This window comes from Rhinopithecus roxellana, chromosome 14 (assembly GCF_007565055.1).
Source record: "Rhinopithecus roxellana isolate Shanxi Qingling chromosome 14, ASM756505v1, whole genome shotgun sequence".
Lineage (NCBI taxonomy): Eukaryota > Metazoa > Chordata > Mammalia > Primates > Cercopithecidae > Rhinopithecus > Rhinopithecus roxellana.
Window position 1 is genome coordinate 42,068,629 of NC_044562.1, and position 27,261 is coordinate 42,095,889.

The 27,261-nt window shown below is 36.3% G+C and overlaps 1 protein-coding gene across 2 annotated transcripts in view; it reads left to right on the forward strand.

Moving 5' to 3' along the window:
• The window catches only part of TMEFF2 (transmembrane protein with EGF like and two follistatin like domains 2), a 250,244-nt gene that overhangs the window by 171,932 nt on the left and 51,051 nt on the right, over positions 1-27,261 (forward strand). For both annotated transcript variants that reach the window (XM_010388767.2, XM_010388766.2), the window contains exon 6: positions 26,955-27,103. In XM_010388767.2, the coding sequence (XP_010387069.2) occupies positions 26,955-27,103 (149 nt within the window). The remainder of the gene's footprint in view (positions 1-26,954; positions 27,104-27,261) is intronic.

The following is a 27,261-nucleotide window of genomic DNA, read 5'->3' on the forward strand; positions in this document are numbered from 1 at the left end:
TCTGTGCCCCGCATTCAGACATTGCATCTCCCCCTTGTGGATCAGGCCCCCTCGAGCTAGCACCCGTCCCATATCCTGCTTCATTTTAGAATAGTACCACACCTAAATAGGAAGGAAGCACCAGGAATCTGTTTATGCAATTCTAAATCTTCCAATTTAAAAAGACATATGCCGAAAAATCAACATATTGCTTCCAGACAGAGTTTTGTATTATTATGGCACATCCACAGATCTCTTCCCATAGAAAATGCAACTACTGAATTTTATACCCCACGATAATATGCTGAAGCAGAAATTTTGCTTTTTGCTACACAGAAAACCATTTCTACATTTTATAACTAATGCTTAAGTGAGAGTTGCACCAACTTCTTAGATTTGAACTGTGCTGTTTTCCATGTCTTCTTATGAAGCATGTTTGGGTTTTTTGTTTTTAACAAGAACCCTATATCATTAAATTTAAAAAAAAGAAAAGAAAAAAGAAACCTCTGTGAGCTGAATTTTTGACTCAGATAATACCTTACCCGGCATCAACTTAACCAGTAACTTCACACTTGGTTGTAGGCTCATCCTTCATCATCCCTGATCAATAATTCAAAAGCTCAATAGAAATGCTTTAAATTGAAATTGAACACACCATTAACAGTCCTAGAAAAGTGGGCATCATTCAAACAAAACAACCATAGGCACTCTCTCCGTCACCAACAATGCCTGATATAGCTTGAAGTCTGGATTCCTCACAAACTGCCAATGCATTTCCCTCAGATCAATTATTTAGTCCCGAGTGAGTAAACTTCTGATCAACTCCCTTCATCTTGGCATTAGTCTATTTCCTTTATAATAGGCAACAGTATACCTCATTCATTCCCTCTTTCTTCAGGCCTCTCTGCTTTTCGTTAATTTTCTCCTAGTCAGTCAGCCAACTTGTTCCCTGTGGTTATAGGAAATTATCCATGCAATGAACTTTATTTAGAAAACTCTGCTGCATAAAGAGGTGGCAGAATTATTCTTCTCATAGTCCAGTCTATGTTGACTTTCATGCTACAGCATTTCAACAGTCACTGACATAGAAATAGATGCTTAATTTAAAATGTTTTTGCAAAAGTCATTGGACAATTGATAAATAAAGCTGAGACTAGACTCCAAATAAAGTGCTTTAAAAAGTAAAATTCCAGCATTCATCTTCCTTATTCCTTAATGGGGAAAAACTCTCATGAAGCACCAACCATATATGTACTCTGAGAGTATATATTTTAAAACGTGTGTCTCTATTATTAGAAAATGTGCCTGCTATGCACACTTAAAATAGGTAAATTCTAACTCAAATTTTGAAATTTTACTGTAGAATAACTGTTTCAAAATTTCATTCAGGAACTACCAGTGTTCTCCACATGCCTGACACAGCTCTATTGTATACCATGCTAACATAAGGAAGCATTTCGCTTAATTTGATAAATTTTACAGCTTCTCTCTTTCTGCTTGTGAAAGAACAAGAATCCACCATATTTTTAAAAGCAAAACAAAAAGAACAAAATACTGAAGGGCACTCCTGAATTTTTTACAATTTATAATATTCTGCTATATATAAATTGAAATAATGTGTTGACCTAATACAACTTGTGTTGACTTAATGCAGCTAATAGTAGAATGAAGAGTGGGAAGTATCCATAAAATATAATTCTATTTTAGTATTTATGATAAATCAGCTATTGAAAACCCTCATGTATGGGAAATACATTCAAAATTATCCCATGAATAAAGAAATATGGGAATATTGTGCCTTAGCAATCATAAAGATATGCATAGATTTGTGACTGTCACAAGGAATATCTGTGGATTTGTCACACATTGGTCCCCAAACTGTCCCCTTGTCAGTGCTCTCACAGAATTCCAGAAGAAACACTCTTATTTCATGTTAATCTTTCTTTAGCATGCCTTTTAATCACTTTGAAGCTTGTGATTACCTTTCATCAATGAGAGTTGCTAAACCTTCATCCAATGAGTATAGTCTGCCCCAAAGTCAGGTGATCTAAGGATAATAGAAATATCACTAAAAAGGAGCTATAGAGGTGATGAAAGGAAAGCTCTCCCAGTTTAATTCTGTCTGACTAGCAGACCTAATGAAATATTCCCAACTTATAAAACAAATAGAAATGTAGATAGAAGATAAACAGGCAGACAGATAGAGATATGAAAAAGTCAAACTACCATAAGTGCAAAGCCAATAAAACTGGATTTAAAAATTTAATCAACACCCTCCATTTCTTTATTTGCAGAAACAAAGAGTGCCTACCCCTACCTGCAGCCTATTTTGAAGAACATAAGGACAAACCAATCAAAAACTGTGCAGCCTTTCCTTTATAGATTGATGTTGCTTTTGGAGAAAACCAGAATACTGTCATCCCCGTTCTCCTTCCCATGAGTTGTCACCTCTCTCAAAATTCAGGCAGAAATTACAGTTCCTAGGGCATAATTAGGCATGACATAGACATAGGAAGTACCTGGTGTTGATGTAGTTCCCACAAGAAAAAATGCTATAAGCAGAAGAGCTAGGGGGTATAGACAGAGTCATGGATGTTGAGAATATCCGTGACTGTAGATTTGGGTGTACTCAATCTTTTCATGTCTTAGAGGGTAAAGACCAGACATTTTAGATAAAAGCCTAAGCACTCGGCTTTGAACTAAGAACTCTGTCCATCAACCTACCAACATAGACAAATAAGGGAATATGATCAGTGTGCAAGAAAATAGAAAATAGCATAAATCACAACCTGTACAACTTGCATATTGGCAAACAACGTTTAGGTAAATCAGGACTTATTCAAAGATGAATAAGCAAGTAAAAAAAAACAGATAAAAAAAAAACTTCAGTGTCTTTTCTATCTTCCATACTTCATAACATAAGGAAATCCAACATAATACTTAGTGTGACTCATTGGGAGATACTTACTTCATAAGCTTATTGTAATAAGATAAAGAATGTAATCTATCTAGAAAGCACTTAGCACAACTCCCGGCAAGTAGTAAACATCCAATAAAGGGTAAGTATTATTGTTATTGATAAACAATTGAAACTAAAGAGAGAACTCAAAAACTGCTTTCCTGAGTCCAAGTAAACCCAAAAAAACAAAAACTCAGTCAGATTAAAAGAAAAAATCTCAGTCAAAATCAGTGAATTAGTGAATAGATGTCCACTCCAAGACATATCATAAAATAAGATTTTAATTATAAAGACAGAGAAGAAAAACTGACAAATATCCAGGTACAAAGAAACACTTTGCCTACTCTATCAGAAGGATTCTACCAAAGAAACAAAGCCACTATGAATGTTACAAAGTTAGGAATGTTTCACGAGAATAAGCCCCTACACATTTGTGAGAGCTGCTAAAGTAATAAAGTAGTACATGGTAGGGGGTTGCCTCTGCATGTTGAGTTGGTCCCAAAGTCACTATAGACCAACAGGGTTATTAATCAGGAAGAAAAGTTGAATGTGAGTCAAGGACAAACTAGAACTCTCAAGGACAAACTAGAACGTGCAAGGACAAAATGGACCACCTATCTCTCTCTCCTAGCCTTCCACTTCAATGATGAGGATGACCTGTAGAAGTTGAAACTTTTACTATGAAGCTGCACACTGCCTGGGTTTGGACTCAGAGAGGCTGATGGAGGAGGTCTAGTGGGAGCTTGAGATGCTGCAGGCCTCCCTACTGCCCCACATCAGCAAAGTGAGGCAGCAACAGATCAGCAGTGATCAGTGTGATCAGCAGCTGCACCTGACACCCTCCATAGACGTGCAGAGACTAATGGGTATAGCTTCATTTCCAGACAATTCTCTTATGGCCAACACTAACCCAAAACCATGCACAAGGGGATTTCTGTGAAATGCAGTTGCAACTTAGATACCTACAAAGGAACAAAAATGAGAATGACCTCAGGCTTCTCTTCTACAAATCTTAATTCCAGGCAACAATGGAACAATGACAACTGAATTATTAAAAAAAACTAAGCTATGAACTAAGGACTTAGTTCCTGTATTTGCTTTTTTCGCATTCGAAGACATCTGTCCTCCTTACTTCAGCTCATTCAGATTTTTAAAATTCGTTAGATTTCCCACACCTCCATCTGCCCCTGCTGCTTTTCAGTTTGAAGCTCTTCTCCACACCCCAATGTTTCCATGTATTATGATGCTCCTGGGGCAGTTCTCAAATTCATACTTTTGCTTGCGTCTTGTCACTCTTAGTTATGGCACATGGAGTCCTGCATCTTATTCTATCACACTATCTTTCTGTCTCTTCTTTCCACTTCCGGTCTAGCCATGGCTATTCTTTAAATTGCTCTCAGGTTTACTATGGTCTCCGTTCTTTCAGTATGGGGCCCACACATACCACAAAATCAGTACCTAGGAGGACAGTCTTTAGGTCATCCAAGCCTTGCTCATTAACAAAGCCCCAGACCCCCTTGAGTAACTGCCTCTTTGATCTTGATTCCTAGTATGCTTTTCTGTTATTTGATTCCTGAACTGTTTCCCATTTTCAGTCAATATATTCACCCCACAGGGTATATACTCAATACATACTCTGGAGTATGTAGTTTGGCTTTTGTTTTATCCTCCTTAAATTTATTAACTTAATGTATGGGTCAAACACTGAATTTTAGAAAGAAAAGTTAGCAATTTAATTGCCTGTTAATTAAAATACATGTCATATACAGGCAAGATTCAGCTACCACTAATTAATCTTTCATTTCTAAATAATGACAACAAAACAAAGGGAAATAGAGTATAAATCAATTTTGTATGTCTCCTTCTAATATGAGCCGTCATTTGTCTTATACTAGGACTTGTCTCTGTCTTTAGGTGTCACTTGGGAGCTGTGTAGAAGCTCTTCTTACCACGACCCAAAGAGTTAAGACTATTTACTGGTAATGAATAAACTACAAATTCTGTTTCATTTTCTACATAGTAAGGTAAATTGGCAAAAATATTCCCGAAATATTTATAGTCCTCCTTGCAAACTACCCTAGCTAACCAGCCTGCAGTCCACATACCCCACGCTATTGCTCCCACCGGGTCTAACTTTGCCCCCATGGAGGGGACTCATCTCTTCACCACCCTGCCCATTTAGAGCCGATTCCCAGAGGCCTCCAGTTTGTCTTCTTTACAGGCCAGACTTTGAGAAATACTGTTGTGAAAAGAGGATTTATGGTTTATTCACTGATTAATTGAGGAATCAAGGGTAGTAAGAAAAATCTGGGAATGGTAGAGTCTGCTTTGAAAGATAATTCTCTTGTGTCTGTTTCACCCTTTGTCTTTTTCTACATCTTCTCATTTTTCTTTCTTTTTCAAATTTTATTCTATTCCCTTTCTTAATTTCTACACTTCTTTAAAGGGAGAAAGTACTCCAGAACCTTCAATAATCAAAATTTCATTTGTTTTCTTTGATATCCTGCTTCAGCCTAGTTCTTCTGAGAGCCCTGTGATCAGTTCTCCTAGGAAAGTGACTGGTAAAATCAAAGAAAATTGAGGAAGTAAGTGTTCTCAACCCCAGAGTAGTATTGGTGTGATAATTTAAAAAGAAAGACAACACCTGTCCTTGCAAGGATACAGTCTCTCTTTAAGATGTAAGGGAGGACTAGGTATTCTTAAACTTTTTAATATGCTTTTCAACCTATTCTAAATGATCAATGCTTAAGAAAAACTATTAAATAGATAAAATGTTGTTGAGTATTATACATTTGAGAGGTCACTTTAAAATAGAACAAAAGTTCAAAAGTAAAACAAGAAATGTATTTTGCCCTTAAAGTATTAGCATACAATTCAATATGCTGTTGAAAGCACAGACACAGAGATGGTTGCAAGTCAAATGAAGGTTATATTATAATTGATACTTTGAATTGTTAAGGAGAAGCAAAGGTGAAATGGAATGCTTTTATTATTATTTTTGTTGAAATCTTATTAAAAACTTTTAATGGAATGCAAACTAGAGACTATTTTCAAGGTCTCAAGTTAAATTAGATATGCAGCCATTAATAGTATCCCTTACCATAACACTTTTTGAAAATAACTTTCCCAACACAGAGATGGGCTAATGCATTTTCTAATTTCTTTGTATTTTCTTTGCTATTTCAGAGAAATTCATGAGCTCAAACGATATAAGATATAATCATCATACCTACTCCTGATTCTCAAATATAGTTGAAAATATCTGGATTGCAGTTTACACTAAGTATATACATATATATATATATGTATAAAATCAGTAAGTTTAGCATTATATTTGAGTGGTTTGCAGTCATGTTTAAGTGCTTGAGCACCTGAAAATCTTGATATTTGTTGAAAATGTTCATGAAATAATGACATTTTAATTGAATTGAATTAGAAGGAAATTCACCTGCAGAAGTATGACTTTTTATATGTATGCAAGTCTCCACACATAAAAAGTAATGATTCCTAATGCATATTTGAGAATTAACATATATAAGATTTGCCTTGTTTCTTAGATGTTCTTGGTTCATTCATTTTGTCAAATTTAGCAGCACATGCCACTAGGCAAATTGAAGAACCAACAATGCTGGAAATAAGAGGGTAGGGAAGAAAAACTTACAATTCAGAAAAATTTCTTTTTTAACTTGTTTTCCTCAGAGCCTGGAAAAAAGCTGTTATTATTTTATTTTAGTGGCAGAACATCTTGGTTGTGCTCCCAACAGAATGGTTTCCTAGAAGCATAGTATGAAACCTACTATTTTAGTGTGTGTATCTGCTCAGACATATTTCTGAAAGAGAACACTTCATCTATGTGAGCAAAGAAAAATAGTATAATTGCACTAAATTTTTCACATTATGAAAGCTGAAGGCCTTTAAAATAATTCTCATCATCCAAAACCAATTCTCCATGTAGTGTTCTAATCATTTTGAACACGGTTTACATATTATTCTAATTATTTGATTAACCTTGTCTGTCCTATTGAATCGCCATCCAGCACCTTTTCAATGCCTTTTATTCTTAGTAAAGAAAAATGTGCCAACTTTAATATATCATCAGGGAAAGTCAATGCAAAATACAAGGACCCTGAAAGAGAAAAAAAAAGACATTTAAAAATGTAATATTTTGTGCATGTTATAATCATCATTTCAGAGGAAGGAAGCAATTCTAAAAACAAATTTTCAAAGCTATTTTTACATTAACATTATTTTTTTTCTAAATGTGCATCCATTATGGTAGAGTTATCTTTTCCTTCCTTAAGCTCAGAATTAAGTCAAAGTTAAATTCCTGGCATGCAATGTGGCTTTATTTTTTTGTTGTTGTTATTTAAATTGTTTAGCCAAGGTGAGACCAGCGACTATGTATTTATATGTTTCAGGGCACTGTGAGCTGAAATAACAAATTTTGTATAACTTATCTAAGTAAAAATATTTATAATACTTCTCAAAAATGATTCTAATGAAGATGTATTGAGTAATTTATTACCATCTTTTATGTTTTAAGAGTTCTGATAGTACAAGTTAAAAAAAAAAGTATAGCCTACTTCTACTCTTTTACTGAAATCAAATAGATGGCATGTGATGATTCACATAAAAAAGAACACATTCAACATAATATATTGCGATAGTGGCAGTCTAATAGAAAAATAGCAACTGTTGATTTACTTTTATTTATTTGTTTTATTTATAATAGATATGTACAAAATGTAAAATTATTTCCAAGAAGATTTCTCTTTAAATACCAAGCATTACAGTAGATGTTGTCTGAATGTGTGTAATTTAGAATAATGATATTGTATAATAATATTAATATGATTGTGGCTAGAAGGAATTGATTTGATCACTTACGTACAGCAAATTAAGAATAAGATCTTAGCATATCCTGGCTACTACATTAACGTAGCAAAGTTATTTCGCTACCTTGAAAAAAATACAAGTGGACAAAAAAAATTGCCTAATTTCATGGAAAAACTATAATTTTGCCACTTAATGCATGAGATTCTCAAATTCATGAATTTAAAATGTTGAAATAATTATGCTTTTGCTGCCTGAAAATATATTGGATCAAAGTTTCAAGTGGATATCATCAGGGGATTTGGATGGGGAAGAGCAACAGGGGAAGGAGGAGAGGGGATTTAGTCTAGCCCTATTTCCAGCTGATCCCCACCCGGCATTGCCAAGCTATGGGTTCACCAATTCAATAGGATGAAGTCAGTCAAATCCTCTTTTAAGTAATGGTTGAATAAAATAAAATAAGGGGAAGAAAATCAAGTACTCTAAATGATTAAAGGGTATGAATAAGTGAAAAATGTTTGCAAAACTGAGAAGGAAGAAGAATCAGGAAGTGGTTATTTATGGTGCCTCAATATGTAAGGGTAAAAAGAAATGCAATATAATAAGGATAAGCTAAAAGCAAAGAGGAAATGTTGAAGCCCTTTACCTCTCACTCTCTGATGTATAGAAATTCTAACACAGCTAGATAGTTTTTTCTCCTGGCTATCTCAAATGAGTTTGCCAATTAGAAAGAATATTTGTTTATTGAGAGAGAATAGAAATCTGAGACTCAGATAAACAAAAACTGCCTCTAACAAGGCTTGCATTCTTACAGACTCCAGTAGGATTTATCATCTTCATAGAATCAAATGGTACAAATTCTCCCCTTCCCCTCCAATCTCTTGCTCTAACTCCATCAACAAGCCAAAGGCTTGTTATCTTTGATAAGCTTGTCACCTGAGGTAACAGTGGGGAAAGTGAGGGTAAAGAGGTGAAAGATTACAGTGAGAGGTAAGAATGGATATATCAACTCTGACTCGTAGGCTTCTAACTTGCCTACTTGATGGATGTAGATGCCAATTACTGAGGGGGGTCAATTCAAGTGGAAGTAAATATCTGGGAAAAGAACAAGGGTTTAATTTTTAATGTTAGTTTATGGTGCCTATGAGACACCCAAGTGGATATGTGAAGCAGACAGTTGAATTCTAGTGGTTGGGTTCTAGTGGATTCTGGCCTGGAAAAATAAATTTGAACTTGTCGGACTGAATTGAAGCGACTGCCTATAGAGAAACGGCAAAGAGAGAAAGAGAAACAGGAATTAGGACTGAGCTTTGAAGAACACCAACCTATAGAGCATGAAAGATAAAAAGATGTATTAAACAGGCTAAGAAGGGGGAACCAGAGGTACAAGGAAAAACAGCAGAAAGTGGTAACACAAAAAGTGAGAAAAAGAATAGAATGTTCATCTATGGTGAGTGCTGCCAAATGGTATAATCAGATAGTTAATCCCGGCCTCCACATTACTCCACTCTATTGATATATGGCTTTTGAACTGGTCTCCCTGCTTCCTGTCTCAATCTCTCTAACCAATTCCTATTCCTCCTGACAGAGGGTACTTCTAAAATAAGCAACTCTCTCTGTCATCCTTCTGCTCCCATTCTTCAAAGCTCCCTGTGTCTTCAAGGTCCTTAGCAGTTCATACACCTACCACATGGTTTCAAAGTCCTTAGCAGGTCATCTACCTACCGCATGACCTGGCCCCACCTGCCTCTTCAGCCTCACTTCACTCCTCGCCCCAGTGCATGAGAACCTCCAGCTCTACCAAGTCACCTGTAGCTCCAAGTCACCAATAGCTTCATGCCTCTGTGCTTGGACAGAAACTCTCCTCTACATTGGAGATTTGTCTCCCACTTCTGTGCCCAACCAAGGCCTACTCAATTTATATTCCTTCTCTAGGAAACCTTGACACTCCATCACACCCCAATCTCAGTTAATCATGCAGCCTTGCATTTGCTCTAAAACAACATTCTGTAATTAATTTTTTGTCTCTTTCTCTTAATTGTAGGGTATTGTCTTGCCCATCCTTGTATCCAAAAAACAGTGATGCGACATGTTAGATATTCAGCACAGATCTGTTGAGTAAATGACTAAATGAATGAAAACACTAGAATTCTGCTTTGCAATTTTTCTTCTCCAGCTTTCTGCCATGCTGCTTTATTACTCAATTGGAAGATCTAATATTAGGTTAATGCTCAAGAAAACACAACTTAGCTTCTTTTTTCTCATTTCATTTGAGGATAGCACCTTTTGGACTCTGATTTTCATTTATTGGCTGCAAAAGAGAAACATTCAATTTTACTGGACTTCTAATAACTAGCTGCTAAAAGAACATGAATGAAAATGTGAAAGGCTATAAGATGGACTCACAGGATCCTTGGCATACTTCATCTACTGAAAGCAGGGTCTTCTTAAGCCAGGAGTGAGTATTAGTGTTTCACAGCTCATGTTTCAGTTGATGAGGCATGAGATTACAATGATATTAGTCATTTGATTGAGTGCCTTATGCAGATAGTTACTGCAGAGTTTTAGGTTGCCATGATCAAACTGTAGTGTCCAAAAAGATTATAAAATGAATGACCCTTGACCGATCTAATCTAATTTTGAATTGTTAATAAACAAAGGTAGACATGTATTCACCAATTAATTAGACAATGTTGAATGAAAATGAAAATCATCCTATTCAGCTCCCTATACCCTAATTTCTAATGATTTTCTTAAGAGTTAATCCTATCTCTCAGTTCATGGGATTCTGTCAGCTTTGGTCCATGTGCAAGTTCTGTCTTATGATATGGTCACAACCCCAAATATTGGTACCATCATTGTCCTCTATTTAAGGTAGTCTTTAGAATTTGTAGGCTAAAAAGTGAGTACCTTTCTGTGTGACCCAAGGCATTGAATAAATGTATTAATACATCTCTGTATAGACCTTATGTTTAATCAACATTCATTTTAAGTGTCTTCTCCTATGAAAACATCTATCATTTTCTAAGACTATAAGCCTATACTTTCAGTTAGTTTAAGCTGGCACCGTGATTGCTTGAACTATGACACTGTATTATGATACAGTGAGACAACACCAACATTCGTGACACTGGCATTATGCTTCAAAGAAAAGAGAATGGACCCTAGCCTCTCAAGCAACCTAACAGCTTTCCTGAATGTGATACCAAGTAAAATCATATGTATTTTCTCATAGAAATGAGCCTTCTCCTTAATGTCACATTTCAAAGTTTTTGGCTACTTATTAAGTGGCCACCATTGTTTCCTGCATATGTATTATCTTTTAAAAAATATAGTTGCCCTTTTATTTAGTGTGGATTGCTTAAACACATTTACTTCAAAGTGTATTATATTTAAAAGGCTTCTGCTTTCTACTCTTTAAAAACATTGTGAATATGATAATCATTCTTTAGCCTTTAAAAAAGTGTAGACCCTAATGTGTGCAATTTAGCCACAGTTGCAGACTTTAATCATAAATTATTTTAAAGGGGCACACATATTGCAGATTATGTAGCTGAATGGACCAAGTTCAGAATGAGCATCTAAAACCCTGTATACATTTTAGTCATTACCAGACTGGCAAAAAAAAAAAAAAAAAAAAAAAAAAAAAACTTCAGTGATAGCCTCTAGAATGCCATTGAACCATTTTAATGTCCCTCGGTCAATAAAAATATTCCAATGACAAGTCACAGTTATCATCTTTAGATTCAATTTTTATAAATCTTTGTTTAGCCTAAACCTTATATATCAAGATACAGCCCAATCCCAAATGTTAACTAGGCACAAACCTAACAGCGTGCTGTCTCCCCAGGCAGAACATGTGTATCAGAAAGTCAGAAGAACATTGCTGCCTAAGAAGTCTCTCTAAGTACACAAAGGGAGGTATTATCTGCTTTGCAGTTGCTTGCCTTATTAACTACATTTGCTGCAAAAATGCCTTATGATAGTAGGCTCTGGAAACCATAGTCAAAATAAAAACATTGCCTGTGAAAAGGCAACATCTTTCACTTCAAAGTATTTATGTAATATTTAACATCCTTCTGTTGCAGTTCATGATTTAATAATAGTTGCATACGCAATACATTGATACTCATTTTTCTTCTTGTTCTACCTAAACTTTTGAACCCACAGAAAGTAGTTTCAACCAAAACAGGCCCAAGTTTATTTGGTTTTTCAGTAGCGTCCCTGCATCTTTGAAATAAAATAGATGTCTTGATGCGAGTATAATCGGAAGTCAGATCAGAATAATCAAATGATCAAATTACTTAAATTAGACACATACTGAATTGCCTAAAGAAGAAACTGCTCAGTTTGGAAAGGCTTACAGCAGACAGTAACCTTCAATCATTTTCCACCTCTGGAAAAAAGATTGAGTCATACTTTGAAGGATAGGTGATCTTAGGGACACTAACAGCAAAGATTGGTACAGATTAAGTAACCATTGAAAGAAAATGCTGATTGAGTTTTTGTTCAGAATAAGGAGATTCAGACAGAGAATCTAAACCATTTTGGGCATCACAATGAAAAAATATGAAAATTACATAATATGAATTTTAATACTAAGAATGTATATAGATAGTGAAAAGGCTAATTGGATGCACTGCATGTAGCCTAGGGCTCTCAAACTCTGGGGACCTTTACCGTTCACATTGATTACTGAAGACTGATCATTAGGGCACAAAATTCATCATCATGTTTAAAATAACCTATTCTACCTAATAGGGGTATTTGGACCACTGTTTGGTAATTAAATACCAAAATGTCTAATAACTTGTACATGGTAGGTACTCCATTTATTCAACAAATATCTATTGCACATCCACTATGAGCTAGGCATTTAACAAAAATTAACAAATATTTATCATATGTATAAATAAACATACGTTTTTGATAATTGGAGCAAAACAACATGCATTGATCTAATTAACCATATAATTTGAATCTAAACTTTATGTCTAGATCACTGAAATATAAGCATATTTTAAATTCAGAATGTATTCATTCACTTACTCATTTTTTCAACAAATATTTATTGAGTGCCTATTTTGCATCAACCATTGTTCTAGTTGTGAAGAGTACAACACTGAACAAAGCAGACGAGGTCACTTTCTATGTGTAAGTGTACATTCTAGTGAAGAAAAGAGACAATTAAAAAAATCAAGTATGGGCCAGGCGCAGTGGTTCATGCCTGTAAATCCCAGCACTTTGGGAGGCCAAGGCGGGTGGATCGCCTGAGGTCAGGAGTTTGAGACCAGCCTGGCCAACATAGCGAAACCCTGTCTCTACTAAAAATACAAAAATCAGCTGGGCATGGTGGCAGGCGCCCGTAATTCCAGCTACTTGGAGGCTGAGGCAGGAGAATCGCTTGAACCCAGGAGGCGGAGGTTATGGTGCTCCAAGATCGTGCCACTGCATTCCAGCCTGGGGGATAGAGCGAGACTCTGTCTCAAAAAAAGAAACAACAACAACAACAACAAAAAACAAGCATGTAATATCATACCATGATGATTCAGAGATTAAACTGGTGCTTCGTTAAATAGGGCAGTCAGGGTAGGTTTGTCAGAAAAGTAATATTTGAGCCATGCAAGTATCTGAGATTAGGACATTCCAGGCAGAGGGAACAGCAAGTGAAAAGTGCTGGTGGCAGAAGCATGTGGCATGTTGAAGGAGCAATAAAAGTCTAGTGTAGTTGGAGTACAGAAAGAGTGTATAAGATTGATCAGAAATATAATGGCATAGGTAGTCAAGAGCCAGATCACACAGGGTCTCATGAACCATGGTAAGAACTACAGGTTTTATTCTAGGGTCCAGGGGAAGGAGGCCTTTGCTAGATTTTAAGCAAGGGAATGATTCTCATTTACACCTTAAAGGCATTGCCCTAGCTGCAGCATGAACTGACTTGAGGAAAGGCAAGTAGAAATGGGAGAGCAATTCAGAAACTCTGTTATTTCCCTGGTAATTTATACATATGGACTTATCTTTTGCTGTTTTTATAACCTGAGCATCTTAGTATCCTAATTGTAGACCAGCCTCTATGGTTTTTCTATAATCAGGGAAGAGTATTTTTAATTTGTATACATTTTTACTAATTTTTTATACCTTTGTATTCCAACTTATATACTGGTAAATTTTCTTATTATAATAATAATGAGTATTTTGTGATCCAAGTGACTCTGTAATCTATGAGTATGAATACAAAGTTAAAGTCATCACATTTCTTTCTAAATATTTTATATATTTTTAAATTATATTCTGTTACTTTTGATTAGAACTTTACATTTTAAAAGTACTTTTGCCTATTAGGAAAAAATCCTAAATAAGAGAACAAACCGGTTCATAATTATTTAGGACTAGCATTTTATCAAGGAAAACATAAGCTTAAACTTCAACTCCTGTGAAGGGGCCCCCAGCTAATACACCATTTGGGTGCATAATGAAAGTATCCTGCATGGTTTGTTGGCATAGGTTCCATTGTACCTTGATATGTGTGTGATGATAATGTAAGCATGCTCCAAATCTGCCTGCCTGAAAACTGTCAAGTCTCAGTAGACCTTATGTCAGTGAGAAAGGTATAGAACACCTACTATTCAGAGACACAACAAAAGTTATCACCCAGTGATTTTAAATTGTAATCAACTATAACCTAACTTATTTAAACAGCATTTATGTTTTCTGCTATGTACATATATAGCGTGGCCCTTAACGATATTTATTTTGAAAACAAGATAGAATATAATATGTAGGCCGGGTGCGGTGGCTCAAGCCTGTAATCCCAGCACTTTGGGAGGCCAAGGCGGGTGGATCACGAGGTCAGGAGATCAAGACCATCCTGGATAACATGGTGAAACCTCGTCTCTACTAAAAATACAAAAAATTAGCCGGGCATGGCGGTGGGCTCAGCGTGCTGGTGGGCGCCTGTAGTCCCAGCTACTCGAGAGACTGAGGGAGGAGAATGGTGTGAACCCGGGAGGTGGAGTTTGCAGTGACCGGAGACTGTGCCACTCCACTCCAGCCTGGGTGACAGAGCAAGACTCTGTCTCAAAAAAAAAAAAAAAAAAAAAAAAAGATAATATGTAGAAATAAAAATATTTTGAATTTAAAGAGTTTATAACTGAGCTTGCTTAAAATAGAAGACTGACAATGTATAAAATGGATGACTAGACTGGGTAAGGATGAATCAGATCGCTTTCACACACTATATATAATATATACAATCACCAAACAAATTACAATAATAAAAATATTGCCAAATTTCAGGTAACTGATAACTCTAATGTTTGTCAATAGCTTATTGGTTTCATAAAAATGATATTTCCTCTTAGAAGGAATTCAAAACACCCATTTAAAAAACATATTACATTCCTGTAGTGTCCACTTACTATTATTGAAAGAAAAGTCTACATTTGATTATGCAGCTTAAAAAGTCTTCTAAGATGAAGCCAAGAGCAAAACCGTTTTGTACACCCAGGCTTAAGAATAATATCAATTGTTTGTCCAGCTCATTCTTGTCTTCCTACCACCCTTGCAGTCTTTGCTGATTCTTTTCTGCTGGATCTTTTGCTACATGAATTTAGCAAGTTCCTCTGCCTTCCCTGACCCCTAGCACAGTGTTTTGCACAGAGTAGCCACTCCACATAGAATGGTCGAGTGAATGAATGAATTAATGAGGACTCCTGTTTGATTTTTCAGCATTTCTTTAATGTCCTTCCAATCAGTAAATTATTCAGTGATTCCTAAGTGTCCAGGGCTCCAACTATGTTCTCTTCATTGGGGAATTCTTCCTTCCTGGGGTGGATGCTCGTAGATTCTTTGTTCCAACTTTATCTGTAGCTATAGTCACTTAATCTCCAACCTGTTTTCTTCACATGGTTTAGTGAAAAACACATAGACCCATGAATCTTGCAATGAGGAATTCAGCCCATTATCAGTACCTAAAAAATGCTTTTGAGTCAATGATACATTTAAGTTAAAATACAATTCTGTGTTACTTGACTCATCTGGGATGAGCATGAGAATGACACCGTTAGGGGGAAATCCTCAGTGGAGAAAAGATTTACATGTCCTCTTGTTACAAGTCAGCAGGGAGACCACCTGCTGAAATTCTACTCCTTTTCCAAGTTCCAGCTTAAGCATCACATCCTCCGTGAAAGCTTTTTGTACCCACCAGGTATAAGTAGTTATTACTGCTCGGTGATAGCAAAATACATTTTCATGCTAACAAAGCCAAGCTCTGATGACTTTGTTTGATGAATATTTGTTTTTCTCCTTCTGTTTTGATCTCTGTTGCCAACTGTAATCGTAAGCATCATCTTTGTCTCTGATGTTCAGCCTAGTACCTTGTACCAAGTAGGTGCTCAGCTACACTTATGCGATTCAATAGAATTAAATGAGATCTGTAGTAAACTAAAATGTATATGCCTCGGTGGGGGGAAAAAAAGTGGCAGTATAGCTGCAGACCTCCAAATACCTTTGACCAGAGGACCTTACCTAGGGTTCACTCTAGGAAGGTAATCACAGATCCTGTCCTTTCTTACTTTATAAAGCTTAATGTTTTTGAGAAACTGAGAAGCATTTTTATTTCAAGGCAAAATATTCAAACATTTCTACTTAAAGTCCTTCATCCTGAGAGTTTCAGAATAGCTCACAACTATTTCTGACCACACAGTCCTCTCTCAGAGCAATCAAAACTCACTGGCAATACTGCAGGAAGTCAATGAGGAATGGCTGGTTTGAGGCTGTAAACTAAAATGCCACCATGTGTTTTTGAGTTTAATATTTTAGTGGGCAAACACGTAAGATGAGGAGACAGAGAGAGATGATTCCCTTCATATAATAAACTCTGCTTGAAAGTCGCTTTTAGACAGACATAAACTCAATCTTAAGTAGTTATTTTCAAAGAAGCATTATCTTGGTCCAGTGGAATGTCTCCATGCACATATTTCTTTTTCAGTTTGTTTAAACAACTTAGAAATAAACTTTCCTGATCAAAATCATGCAAAATCTATTTACCAAGATTGATAATTTAATCATTTTAAGCAAAATGTCAAACCTAATATTTTTATTTTAAATGATAAAGTACAGTGTTTTGAAACTATTAAAAGTAATATAATACTTGTGCTCTACCACCTAATTTGAACAGATGCAAACATTTAGCATATTTGCTTTTGATCTTAAGAACCATAACATTACAGATAAAATTAAGGCATTCTCCTACCTTAATCATATTTTCCATCTTCTCTTTCCAAGTTTCAGGTACAGTGCTCCTATAAATGTTTCTATTATATTTATCTTTATTCAAATATGATATTTATTATAGTGTGGTATAATATGTATTAAATATTATTTTTAAAGTAAATTTAAAGTAAATTGACCCCAAAATTAATAAGTAAAAGATTGATATAATCATGAAGGGTAAACATTTGGTATAAGTTCTAATTATGAAGAGTTAGTTAATATCAACGTGATTTAATTAGTACTTTATTTTTATACTCAATTATAGCAGTATAATCTTTAGCAAACATCAACTGAGAAATAACATGTTACAAAAACACTGAGAATTAATTCCATGATGATTTGTTGCAAGTGCACAAATGTCACCTTATTTTCCTACCTTTATATCATAAGATGAAAGAAATCTATTAAACTTGTTAAATTGAGGATTTGTTGTTTTCGTATACCACCTGTCCTTCATTTTATATACACACACACAATCACACACACTCACTGCTTATCTCTGAGCTCCCTGAGAGCCAAGCAACAAAGGAAAATACAAAAGATCTTATAACTGACTCAATTATCTAATAAAAGGAAATGTGCCATATCACCAGGTAAGACTACTTTGTGTTCTCTGAAAATAATTATCATGAGTGTTCTTATAATAAGATAAACAAACATAAGCCAAACAAATAAAAGCCACCTGAACAATATAGTGGCCAATTATTTTCAAACTAGCAGCTTTACCAAAGTGCAAAGCTGTAATTCATCCGTTGTTTCTTATCTTTCATGGATAAAATCCAAGGGCATGATGTGGAGTTGCAGTTTCGTGGGAAATCTAAACTGTAATGATGTTCATACACATTTACTCCTAAAAGCCTTTTGTCAAGTGAAAGCATAGCAGAGGGCCAGTTGGTAAAACACAAACATGAAGCCACCCCAATCACTAAAGTGGGTGTGGGAATCCCGATGCTTGGGAATGTGCTTAAACGTTCAATGTGATAATGACAGAATGGAGCGAGTGGGAACCTAGTCTACCACATTATTCAAAGGTGATTTTTTAGTAACTTTATTGTATTGTTTTTCCTCCCAACTTTTTATTCTGGGGTTTTCATGCTTCCTGACTCTGGTGTGTATAAAGACCCATCCAGTCGGAGCGACCGCACTTCTCCGTGATCACAAAGTTACCCTTGGTTATTGAATATGTTTTCCAGCTTAATGAGCAAGCACATACACATGATGCTAATGAGGAATTTTGCTTCAAGATACTTTTAAAAATGTACATGAGTAAGAAGAATTGTTTGCTTTGATTATTTTAAGATGTAAATGCAGCTACTTCTAAAAAGAAAAAATAATCCTGAGGAAAAGGCAATCGTGATCCATGACAATGGATGGAGAGTTAAATCCTGCTTCCATCTATCATATGTACTGAAGAGGGACATGGAAGCAACTTCTGCCTTGGAAGGAGCCTTCTTTGCTCACTAACGCAGTGGGCATTAATAAGTCTCTGCCGCCCCTATGGTTTTGTTTCAGTCATTTTAAATCAACCCTGGAACCAGGCAGAGTATACATTAATTGAAGGCATTATTCTCCTTCAGTTGTAGTTAAGGGTGCTTGCGTGCTATCACTGTTGTGGTAGAAGCCTGTTTGCTTCTGTCCTAATAGTGAAGGCAGAAAACTCTCCCTATGAGGAAAGAAAGCTTTCCTGAGTCACACACACAGCTGCCTCCCTCCCTTAGCTTGGCAGCTCCTGTAATAAGTTTCTGGTTTGGAACGTAGTACAGATCAGGAAAAAAGCAGGAAAGGGTAGAGCAGGAAGGACATGGTGGTTAGATTTTTGCCTTGGTGCTTCACTATAATATGCCTTAAGTAGCGAGCCACCAAGTCCTAATGACTCTTCCTTTTCTTCCATATAGTGAATGCCTCCCTCTGGGGCTTTCCTTCCTTGTCCCTATACCTAACAGCAATAGCCTGGGAACTAGTCCCTCTGCCTGCACTCTACTGCTAGCGTCATCTTTCTAAAGCACCGCTTTCATCATGTTGACCTTCTCATCACACTGTGCTCAAAAAGCTTTCAGGACTCCCCATTGCCCAGAAGATAAAGGTCACTCCTTGGACTGGAATTGAGGCCCTTTGCAATCTGTCTAGAGCATTGTGTTTAGTCACGTTGGATGAGAAGAGTTCATTCTAATCAGACTGATCTATCTGTGATCCTCCCAGCACACTGTGCACTGTCTTCCTCCATACATTTCCCCAGGCATTCTCTCCACCACTCTTCTTCATCTAAATCCTACTCTTCTTTCCAGACAGTTCACTTTCCACCTCCTCCTCCCTATCTTATGAGCATTAAACGAAAGAGTCATAAGGAAGTTGGAGCAAGGTGCGAGACACAGGGGAACCTCATGATAATTTCACTCCTTTTTGCCACTTGGTCTTGGTTTTACTTGGCAAATTAATTCTGCTGACAGCTTTGCCACTGATGTTTTTGGATCACTGTGTTTAATCACTTGTCCCTCTCATCTGACACCAACCACATATTGCATGGAGTATGTGCCATATGAGTAAAGCCTTTTAAAGCATGTCACTGAATAGTGTACATTAAACAAGAATATTAAATTTCTTATAATGGAATGAATAGAAAAGGAAAAAAAGATAAGGCTGGAGTCAGAGTAGCTGGGATTTCTCAATAGGGGATGCAAACCTTCTCCCACAGAAAAATCTAACTTGCTTTAAGATACTGATTTCTGAATGCCCCTCCGGATATTACTGCAACAAAATTTGTCACGATGAATCTTATATAGAGTAAATCTGGAAAATCTCTTAGCCTTAGAAGGTGAGAAAGATTATCTAATGTAATTCCAACTCACCCTGTCTGCACATCAGAATCACCTGTAGCATTTTTGGCAACAACGACAACCTAGGCCTCACAGCAGACCTCCTAAATGAGAATCTCTGAGTTGCAACCCAACCATCTGGGTTTTTTAAGTATTCCACAGAAGATTTTGATCTGCATCTAGAATTTGAAATCCAGGACTTGAAAGCCAGAAGTTAATGCTGGACAGTATTTATTTGATTATAACTTCTCAGAAACTTTGTTAAGGAATTGATATGCGTTTGGTGACTACAGTCTTGAGTCATTATCTCCATTTTCACAGGTGAGGATTCTAAAGCTTGGGAAAGTGAAGTAGCCCAGTGCCATCCAGCTAGTAAATAAGCCTCATTAAATACAAGTCTATCTAATACCAAGTTCCAACCTGTAGTCACATTCTCCATCTGCTTTTATTATAATTAGACATTATTTCAATATGTGGCCATCAGTCTCTTTCCCAGCAATAGTTCCCTCTCTTCAAAATGTGATTCTGTTTTTTGAAAGTTCTGGGACCACCCAGGGCAAGAGTTTCGCAGCTCAGTTTTCCTTTGATTGGCTATTTGTTGTCCTAATCTATTTCTGATCAGTAAGGCCCAGTATTCCCAAGACGTTCCCATGTAATGGGCCAACTTCTATGTTTTGCATCCTTATAAAGAGATCGATACTAATGGCAACTAAGCTTTTTCCACGTGCAAGATAAGCCTAGCCACCCTGGAAAACCTGAGTGCAGTCCTGGGTAATGCTTCTGGAGAATGGCATTATTCATTCCTCCTAGATTTCAAAACTTAGAGTGGATTACCCACTCTAAGTTTTAAAAAGAAACAAAAAAAAAGTCACCTGAGACCTCAGTAATGACATGGGAGGCTTACTAGCCTTGCCGGTCAATGCTTTTCTACCCTTTGAATAGAGGGTTTAATTTTTCAATGCATTTTCACATGTTTTACCTCATTTTTTTCTCTCACAACTCAGTCATTCCTGCACTGCAGTTTCCTTACAGATAAAATACTCATAATCAAGTTCCATCAAAAGGAGTGATGTGAGAGTTAATGAGTAAATGGGCTTAAAGTATCATAAGCATCTTGAATGAAAGGTACACACTGTTTTTACTGTTATTAATATAATGCAGTTCATCCATTACGGATCTGACAGGGAGCACAGACAGCAGCTCTGACCTCATTTACTGGCCAGGCCAGAGAGGGTCTGCATAATGGCCCCGGAGAAAGACACCCTCAAGAGAAACAAAAAAACCACAGTCAAGGTCCAAAACAACCCAGAAAGCCAGCCTCACTGCAGTGCATTTGGGTGCTTTGAAACTAACTAGGAATATTGTGTGGTCAAAATACGGAATGGACACGAGTCAAGGACCTTGGGAGAGGAATAAGTGACAGCCATGTTTAATAGATGAAACAAAATCTAGTGAAATTAGAAGGCAGCCACAAACCAGACACATGAATAAGTAATTTGCTAGCTACCAGGTTCTGCATTCTCACACTCTGGCAGATGACAAGGCACTTCTAAATACACAGAGAAGCTTATTTAACTCATTGCAGATCATCCTTGGAAGAGCAATTTCAAGTGAGGCAGGGAATTAAATTAATGTCAAACCCCCCGAAAATATTGATGAGATAGTTATAAATGTATATGAGTGGTCTTAAATGCTACCTTTTACTGCTATAGTTTAGGTTCCTTACTCCATCAAGTGGTCTTTAAAAATTATTTCCTATTTCTCTTCTATCTTATAATTCAGAGAGCTAAGGTTTTCAGTCAATGTTAATTTTCTTTGAAGGATTTTCAGAGGGTAGTATTACTACATACAGACCCCTGAAATTATTATTTTCGAGTAAGGCTGATTCTTTTTCTTTGTAGCCTAAAAGAAAAGAGATCTATGTAATCGCAGTGTCAAAATGTCAAAAGACTGAGATAGGTTGAAAAAAAGAAGAAAAGAAAAGAAAACACAAAAAACCTTAAAGGCATTCATGCAGTCCTCAGCTTTACAAATCCTTGGCTCACATAAAATACTTGTGACATGCTATAATTAACTAGTTACTCGTCTCGGAATGAATAATAATGCAATTGTTTGCCAAAAGCAGTGAAGGGATAGTTTCTGTTTTCAAAAATGTGTGCTTTTCATTTCTGTAGAAAGAAAAACCCTTGATTAATTTACATATGCTGCTAAACTGACCTGCAGTTTCACCATTACATTATATGATAATTGCTACCTTTTTTCTTTTTTCTTTTTTAATCTTTAAAACGTATGTTTAATTATTTATTTATTTAGAGACAGGGACTCACTATTTTGCCCAGGCTGCTCTCAAACTCCTAACCTCAAGTGATCCTTCTCCCTCAGCCACCTGAGTGGCTGGGACTACAGACATATACCGCTGCACCTGGCTCTTCTGTCACCTTTTTATCAGAGCCTTATGTTTTTCAGTGGTTTAATGTAGCAATAAACTGACAAGTTGCTATCATGTTCAAATTATATTGGTGCCTGAAACTGTACCCAAATACCACAAATGAGAAGTAGTAGCCTGCCTGGTGAAAACATTTTCTTGTCCCAGTTGGACTTTGATGCCATCGAGATTACTAACTGCTTGTTCTCTGTTTCCCTTGTCTGTGGAAACACAAATAAAAGGAGAACAGTGAGCCTTAGTTCTTCAAGAACCACCTCTCCTTTGGAGACCCCACATCTGCCAAGTAGCACAAAGTTATCTCTCCTAGGTGTTCATATATAACACACAGTTAATATACAACACAATGAATATTTTCAACTCCTTCAACACCATCCGCCGTTCTCTCAGTAATTTATTCAACAACCATCTATTGAAGATGTTTCTAATGCACTGTACTAGGTACCAGGATGTCAAAGGTAAGTAAAACACCTTGCCCTTGAGAAGGTTTCAGAAAGGTAGAGGTATAAACAAGTAAACAGGCACATTACCAATGCAGTAAATGCACCATGGAGGTGAGTGTGAACCCTCCACCCTCCACACCCCACACACACACATTTTTTCACTCATATAAACACACAAAACCCCCTCTACCCCATGAATGTAAACTTCCCAAAATGCCTCTTTGAAAGGTTTGAAGCAGACACTTGGAAAAAAATTAATGCTAAAACCCTCTAATTTTGTAATTTCAGTAGAGTCCATTGAGCTACACATTTGTGTGTCTGTGTGTGTGTGTGTGTGTGTATTTGTGTGTAAATATTCGTTTTCATGTGGATCTTTATATAGCATTTTATTTAAGGATAAAATATTCTGAGCAACTGATGCTTTAGATAGTCAGGTTAATCTAACACCCATAAAATTAGTTACTAATTCTAAAACCAGGTTTTAGTTTGCAATGTCTTCAAACTTAACATTCACTGATATATCCCAGTGATACACAAAAAGTCTGGATTGCTTGTTTGAGAAGACAAGGACCAAGAGTCAATATGATTTAAATTCGTAAAATCGTGATAGCTATTCCAACAGCAGACATAGCCTTGTTTTTCAAATCCTACTTACTCAAAGGATTCCTTTAATCGGTGAATGATAGGAATTTGGGTCTGTGATAGGAGTTTGGGTCTGTCTTTCCTTGTACTTTCAGTATGTAGAACAGGGCAGGCTCTGGCATCAGACTGCCTAGATTTTAATTTAGGTTCTTCCATTTGCAAGCTGTGAGATTTCTCCAAGTCTCAATTTTCTTATCTGTAAGATGGGCATAGTAATAGTAACTTTTAGAATAGCAACCTTTCTTTAAGAATGTAAAATTGTTAGTGTGTTCATTCATTTCGTTTAGCCATCTATTCAATATGTAGTTATTGAAAGTTTCATGTGTGCAAGGTTTTGGGCCCATTGGGGAATGCAAAGATAATTCAATCACTGCAAATAGAGATCAGGATGGACTTGGAGTTTCAGACTGTGGTCCTGGAATCCTGCATGTTTTTCTAATTGAGTAAGCTTAATAGACATAGATAGATGGAATATAGTAAATAATGATTATGTAATCAGAATTTACTGGTCTTTTGGAAACATAGAAATGGTAGGTCCTTGTTAATCCAGTCACAACATTTCCTTTTCCCCAAGCTTCATCGTTTTTGTGTTTTGTTTTGTTTTGTTTTTGAAACAGAGTCCCATTCTGTTGCGCAGGCTGGAGTGTAATGGCGGGATCTCAGCTCACTGCAACCTCCACCTCTCCCATTCAAGTGATTCTCCTGCCTCAGCCTCTGAGTAGCTGGAATTACAGGTGCCCACCAGCACATCTGGCTAATTTTTGTATTTTTAGTAAAGTCGGTGTTTCACCATATTGGCCAGGCTGGTCTCGAACTCCTGACCTTAGGTGATCTGCCCACCTTGGCCTCCCAGGGTGCTGGGATTACAGGCATGAGCCACCATGCCTGGCCAGCTTATTGTTTTCAAGCCATTTTAGAAAATCTTTGAATTTTCTTCCACTTATTCACAAAAAGAAAAATAATCTCCATAGATTTCCAATTTCCCTGATTGCTGAGAGCCATATGAAGTATTTTTAAAATGTACTCTTGCATTTATTTAATATATGCAAGTATATAGAGTAGGGAGCCACAATCATGGCAGAAAGTGAAAGGCGTGGCAGCAGACAAGAGAAGAGAGCTTGTGTAGGGAAATTTCCCTTTATGAAACCATCAGATCTCTTGAGACTTATTCACTATCATGAGAACAGCAAGGGAAATACCTGCCCCCATGATTCAATTGTCTCCTACCAGGTCGCTACCACAACACATAGGAATTATGGGAACTACAATTCAAGATGAAATTTGGGTGAGGACACAGCCAAACCATATCACCATATCTATTCCTTTTGCACCCTTTTGTCATGCTATCAAATGGGTTTCTGAACTGCCAATTAGTTTTTGTCTATATATATATATTTAGAAATGTACTATATATATATATACATATATATATATTTCTAAATTTCTTTGGAGTTCATTTGGAGATACCTTCAAAGCCCTGATATCTTCTGTAATTTACCATTTAGGTAGACAAATGACAGAACATACCTTTCTCTCTGTTTTTCTCTTGCTAACAAACAACTTTATAGAAGACCTTGAAGGAGATAATTCCTAGAGTCTAACACAACAACAAACAGTCAGAATCTAAACTGGTTTGAAGGCAAAAGACGCTACCTTTTTATAAATGCAAATGTCAACCTCCCCACTCCTTTTTTATTTAATATAATGATTAAGGCTTGGCCTACAAAGTCACTTATCCACATCCACTCTGTAAGAACCAGAAGCTCTTTGAACACATAGACAGCTCCTGATCTCAGGTTTTCAGATGCCAAGAATCAGTTGAGGTAGCAATGTCATGTTCCAGTAGCTTGTGATCACATGGCAACATCAAAGCTGAGGTAGGAACACCACTCCTCAATGAGTTAAGTGTTTAGAGATGGTTGCCATCTGTTCTAGCTATTTGTTCCTAAATAGGTAAATGTAAAAATAACCAGGCATTCCTACAGAAATTCTCTTACCAAAAAAAAAAAAAAAAGTTCATTAGCACATTTTCTGCCAGCATTTTTAAACAGCAACCTAGGTAATTCTGACACAGATGGTCTAAGGGCTACACTCTGAGATGCACTGGTGTGTAGACAAACCCTCTCTTCCTCAATCAACAGACTGATCAAGCAGTGATTCCCAGGAATTGAGTCTGGTGCCAGGATGACTACTTAAGAATATAGAATGTTAGAAGCTACCCCAGATTTACTGGAGCCCAGAAATCTGCTTATGAATCCGTATACTTAAAAGTTCTCCAGGAGACTGTAATAACACAGTCTGTGATATTAGAGAGAAGGGGTTGGGTTTTAGCTTACTAAATCTATGAGTGGGTCCTTATTCCACAATTTACCAGTGTCTAACCTTATGTGATATCTTTGGTCTGTGAAACAGCTGTTGTGAGGATTAAATAAAGCAATACATGTTGAGAGTCTAGCATGTAGTAACCTGCTTGCCATTGTATGCCTAGCTCTCAGTAAGATATACAGAAGTAAAAATATATGCTTCATGACTTTGAGAAACATATAATCTATTTATAAAACAACATAAATATTAATAAAAATTTGAAATATGAGTTTATATTCTAAAGCTGTAACATGGTTGTACACACACACCAAAAAACACACAATACCCAATATTCAGAATAATACAATAGAGAAGTATAATGACATAGGAACAATCATGTAAAATTTTCTTTAAAATGTTTAATTCTTCTTTAGGTAACCTAATTCTCATTAAATCACCGAATTTTTATTTAGATTATAGAAAAATATTAACATCATGAGTGGCAATCAACTTGTATTTATTATTTGATTATTGAAAATGAGGGGTAGAAAAATAGCACTGTATACCTGGGAAGGGGTTTCATAGGATATGCCTAAAGGGGCCCAAGACAACCCTGAAATTTTATACAGAAGCGTTGTTTATATGAATATGGATATTTCTGGGAAGAGATCTATAGCTTTCATTTTTCCGAAGGGTATTGTGGCCCCCCCAAAATGTTAAGGACAACTGAAGATTACCATTTAGTACATTTTATGTGCATCTTTATTTATGCCAAAGAAATATAACTCCTGATTGCATGCCTAATAATTTACTTGTTTGCTTTCTCTGAACTGTCCTCTGAGTCAGTTTTCCACAAGCTTTAACCAGTCAAATATCCCAAAAAAAGAAGAAAGAGTAAGATTCAATTTAAGAAAACTCTAAAGCAGAGTTTCGTGACTACCTCAGCCTATTCCTATTCTGCAGATATCAGCATGGAAATTTATGTACATGTTTTTAAAGTTCCAGGGCAGAGATTAACTCATGATCATTTTTGAGTTTTTCCTTTTCATTTTTTATCCATTGCTCAGTTGTTTGAATTATTTTCTATTAGTTCTGTGTTTCTTTTCTTCTCAGGTAGAAAAGTGAAGGAACTTCCCTGGAAGGATACAATTCAATTTTGCCAACTTGCATTTTGTCAACTTAGCAATTCTTTCATTTGTGTTTTATTTATAATGCGGTAACAACACTATTGATATTACATGTTTTTATTTCTCTGGTTTTTTTAGGTGTGTGTGTAATATTGACTGTTCTCAAACCAACTTCAATCCCCTCTGCGCTTCTGATGGGAAATCTTATGATAATGCATGTCAAATCAAAGAAGCATCGTGTCAGAAACAGGAGAAAATTGAAGTCATGTCTTTGGGTCGATGTCAAGGTAATGTTCATACCAAAATTCATTTCAAAGAATGTTTTTAGTCTTTGTGCAAAAATGAAAAGTGAAGAAAACTCCTTATTAGGCGGCTATTTTATTTCCAAAATGCAGTTCTTATTTACAATGGATCGTAGAGTCTACTGTAGCATTTTTGTCAATTA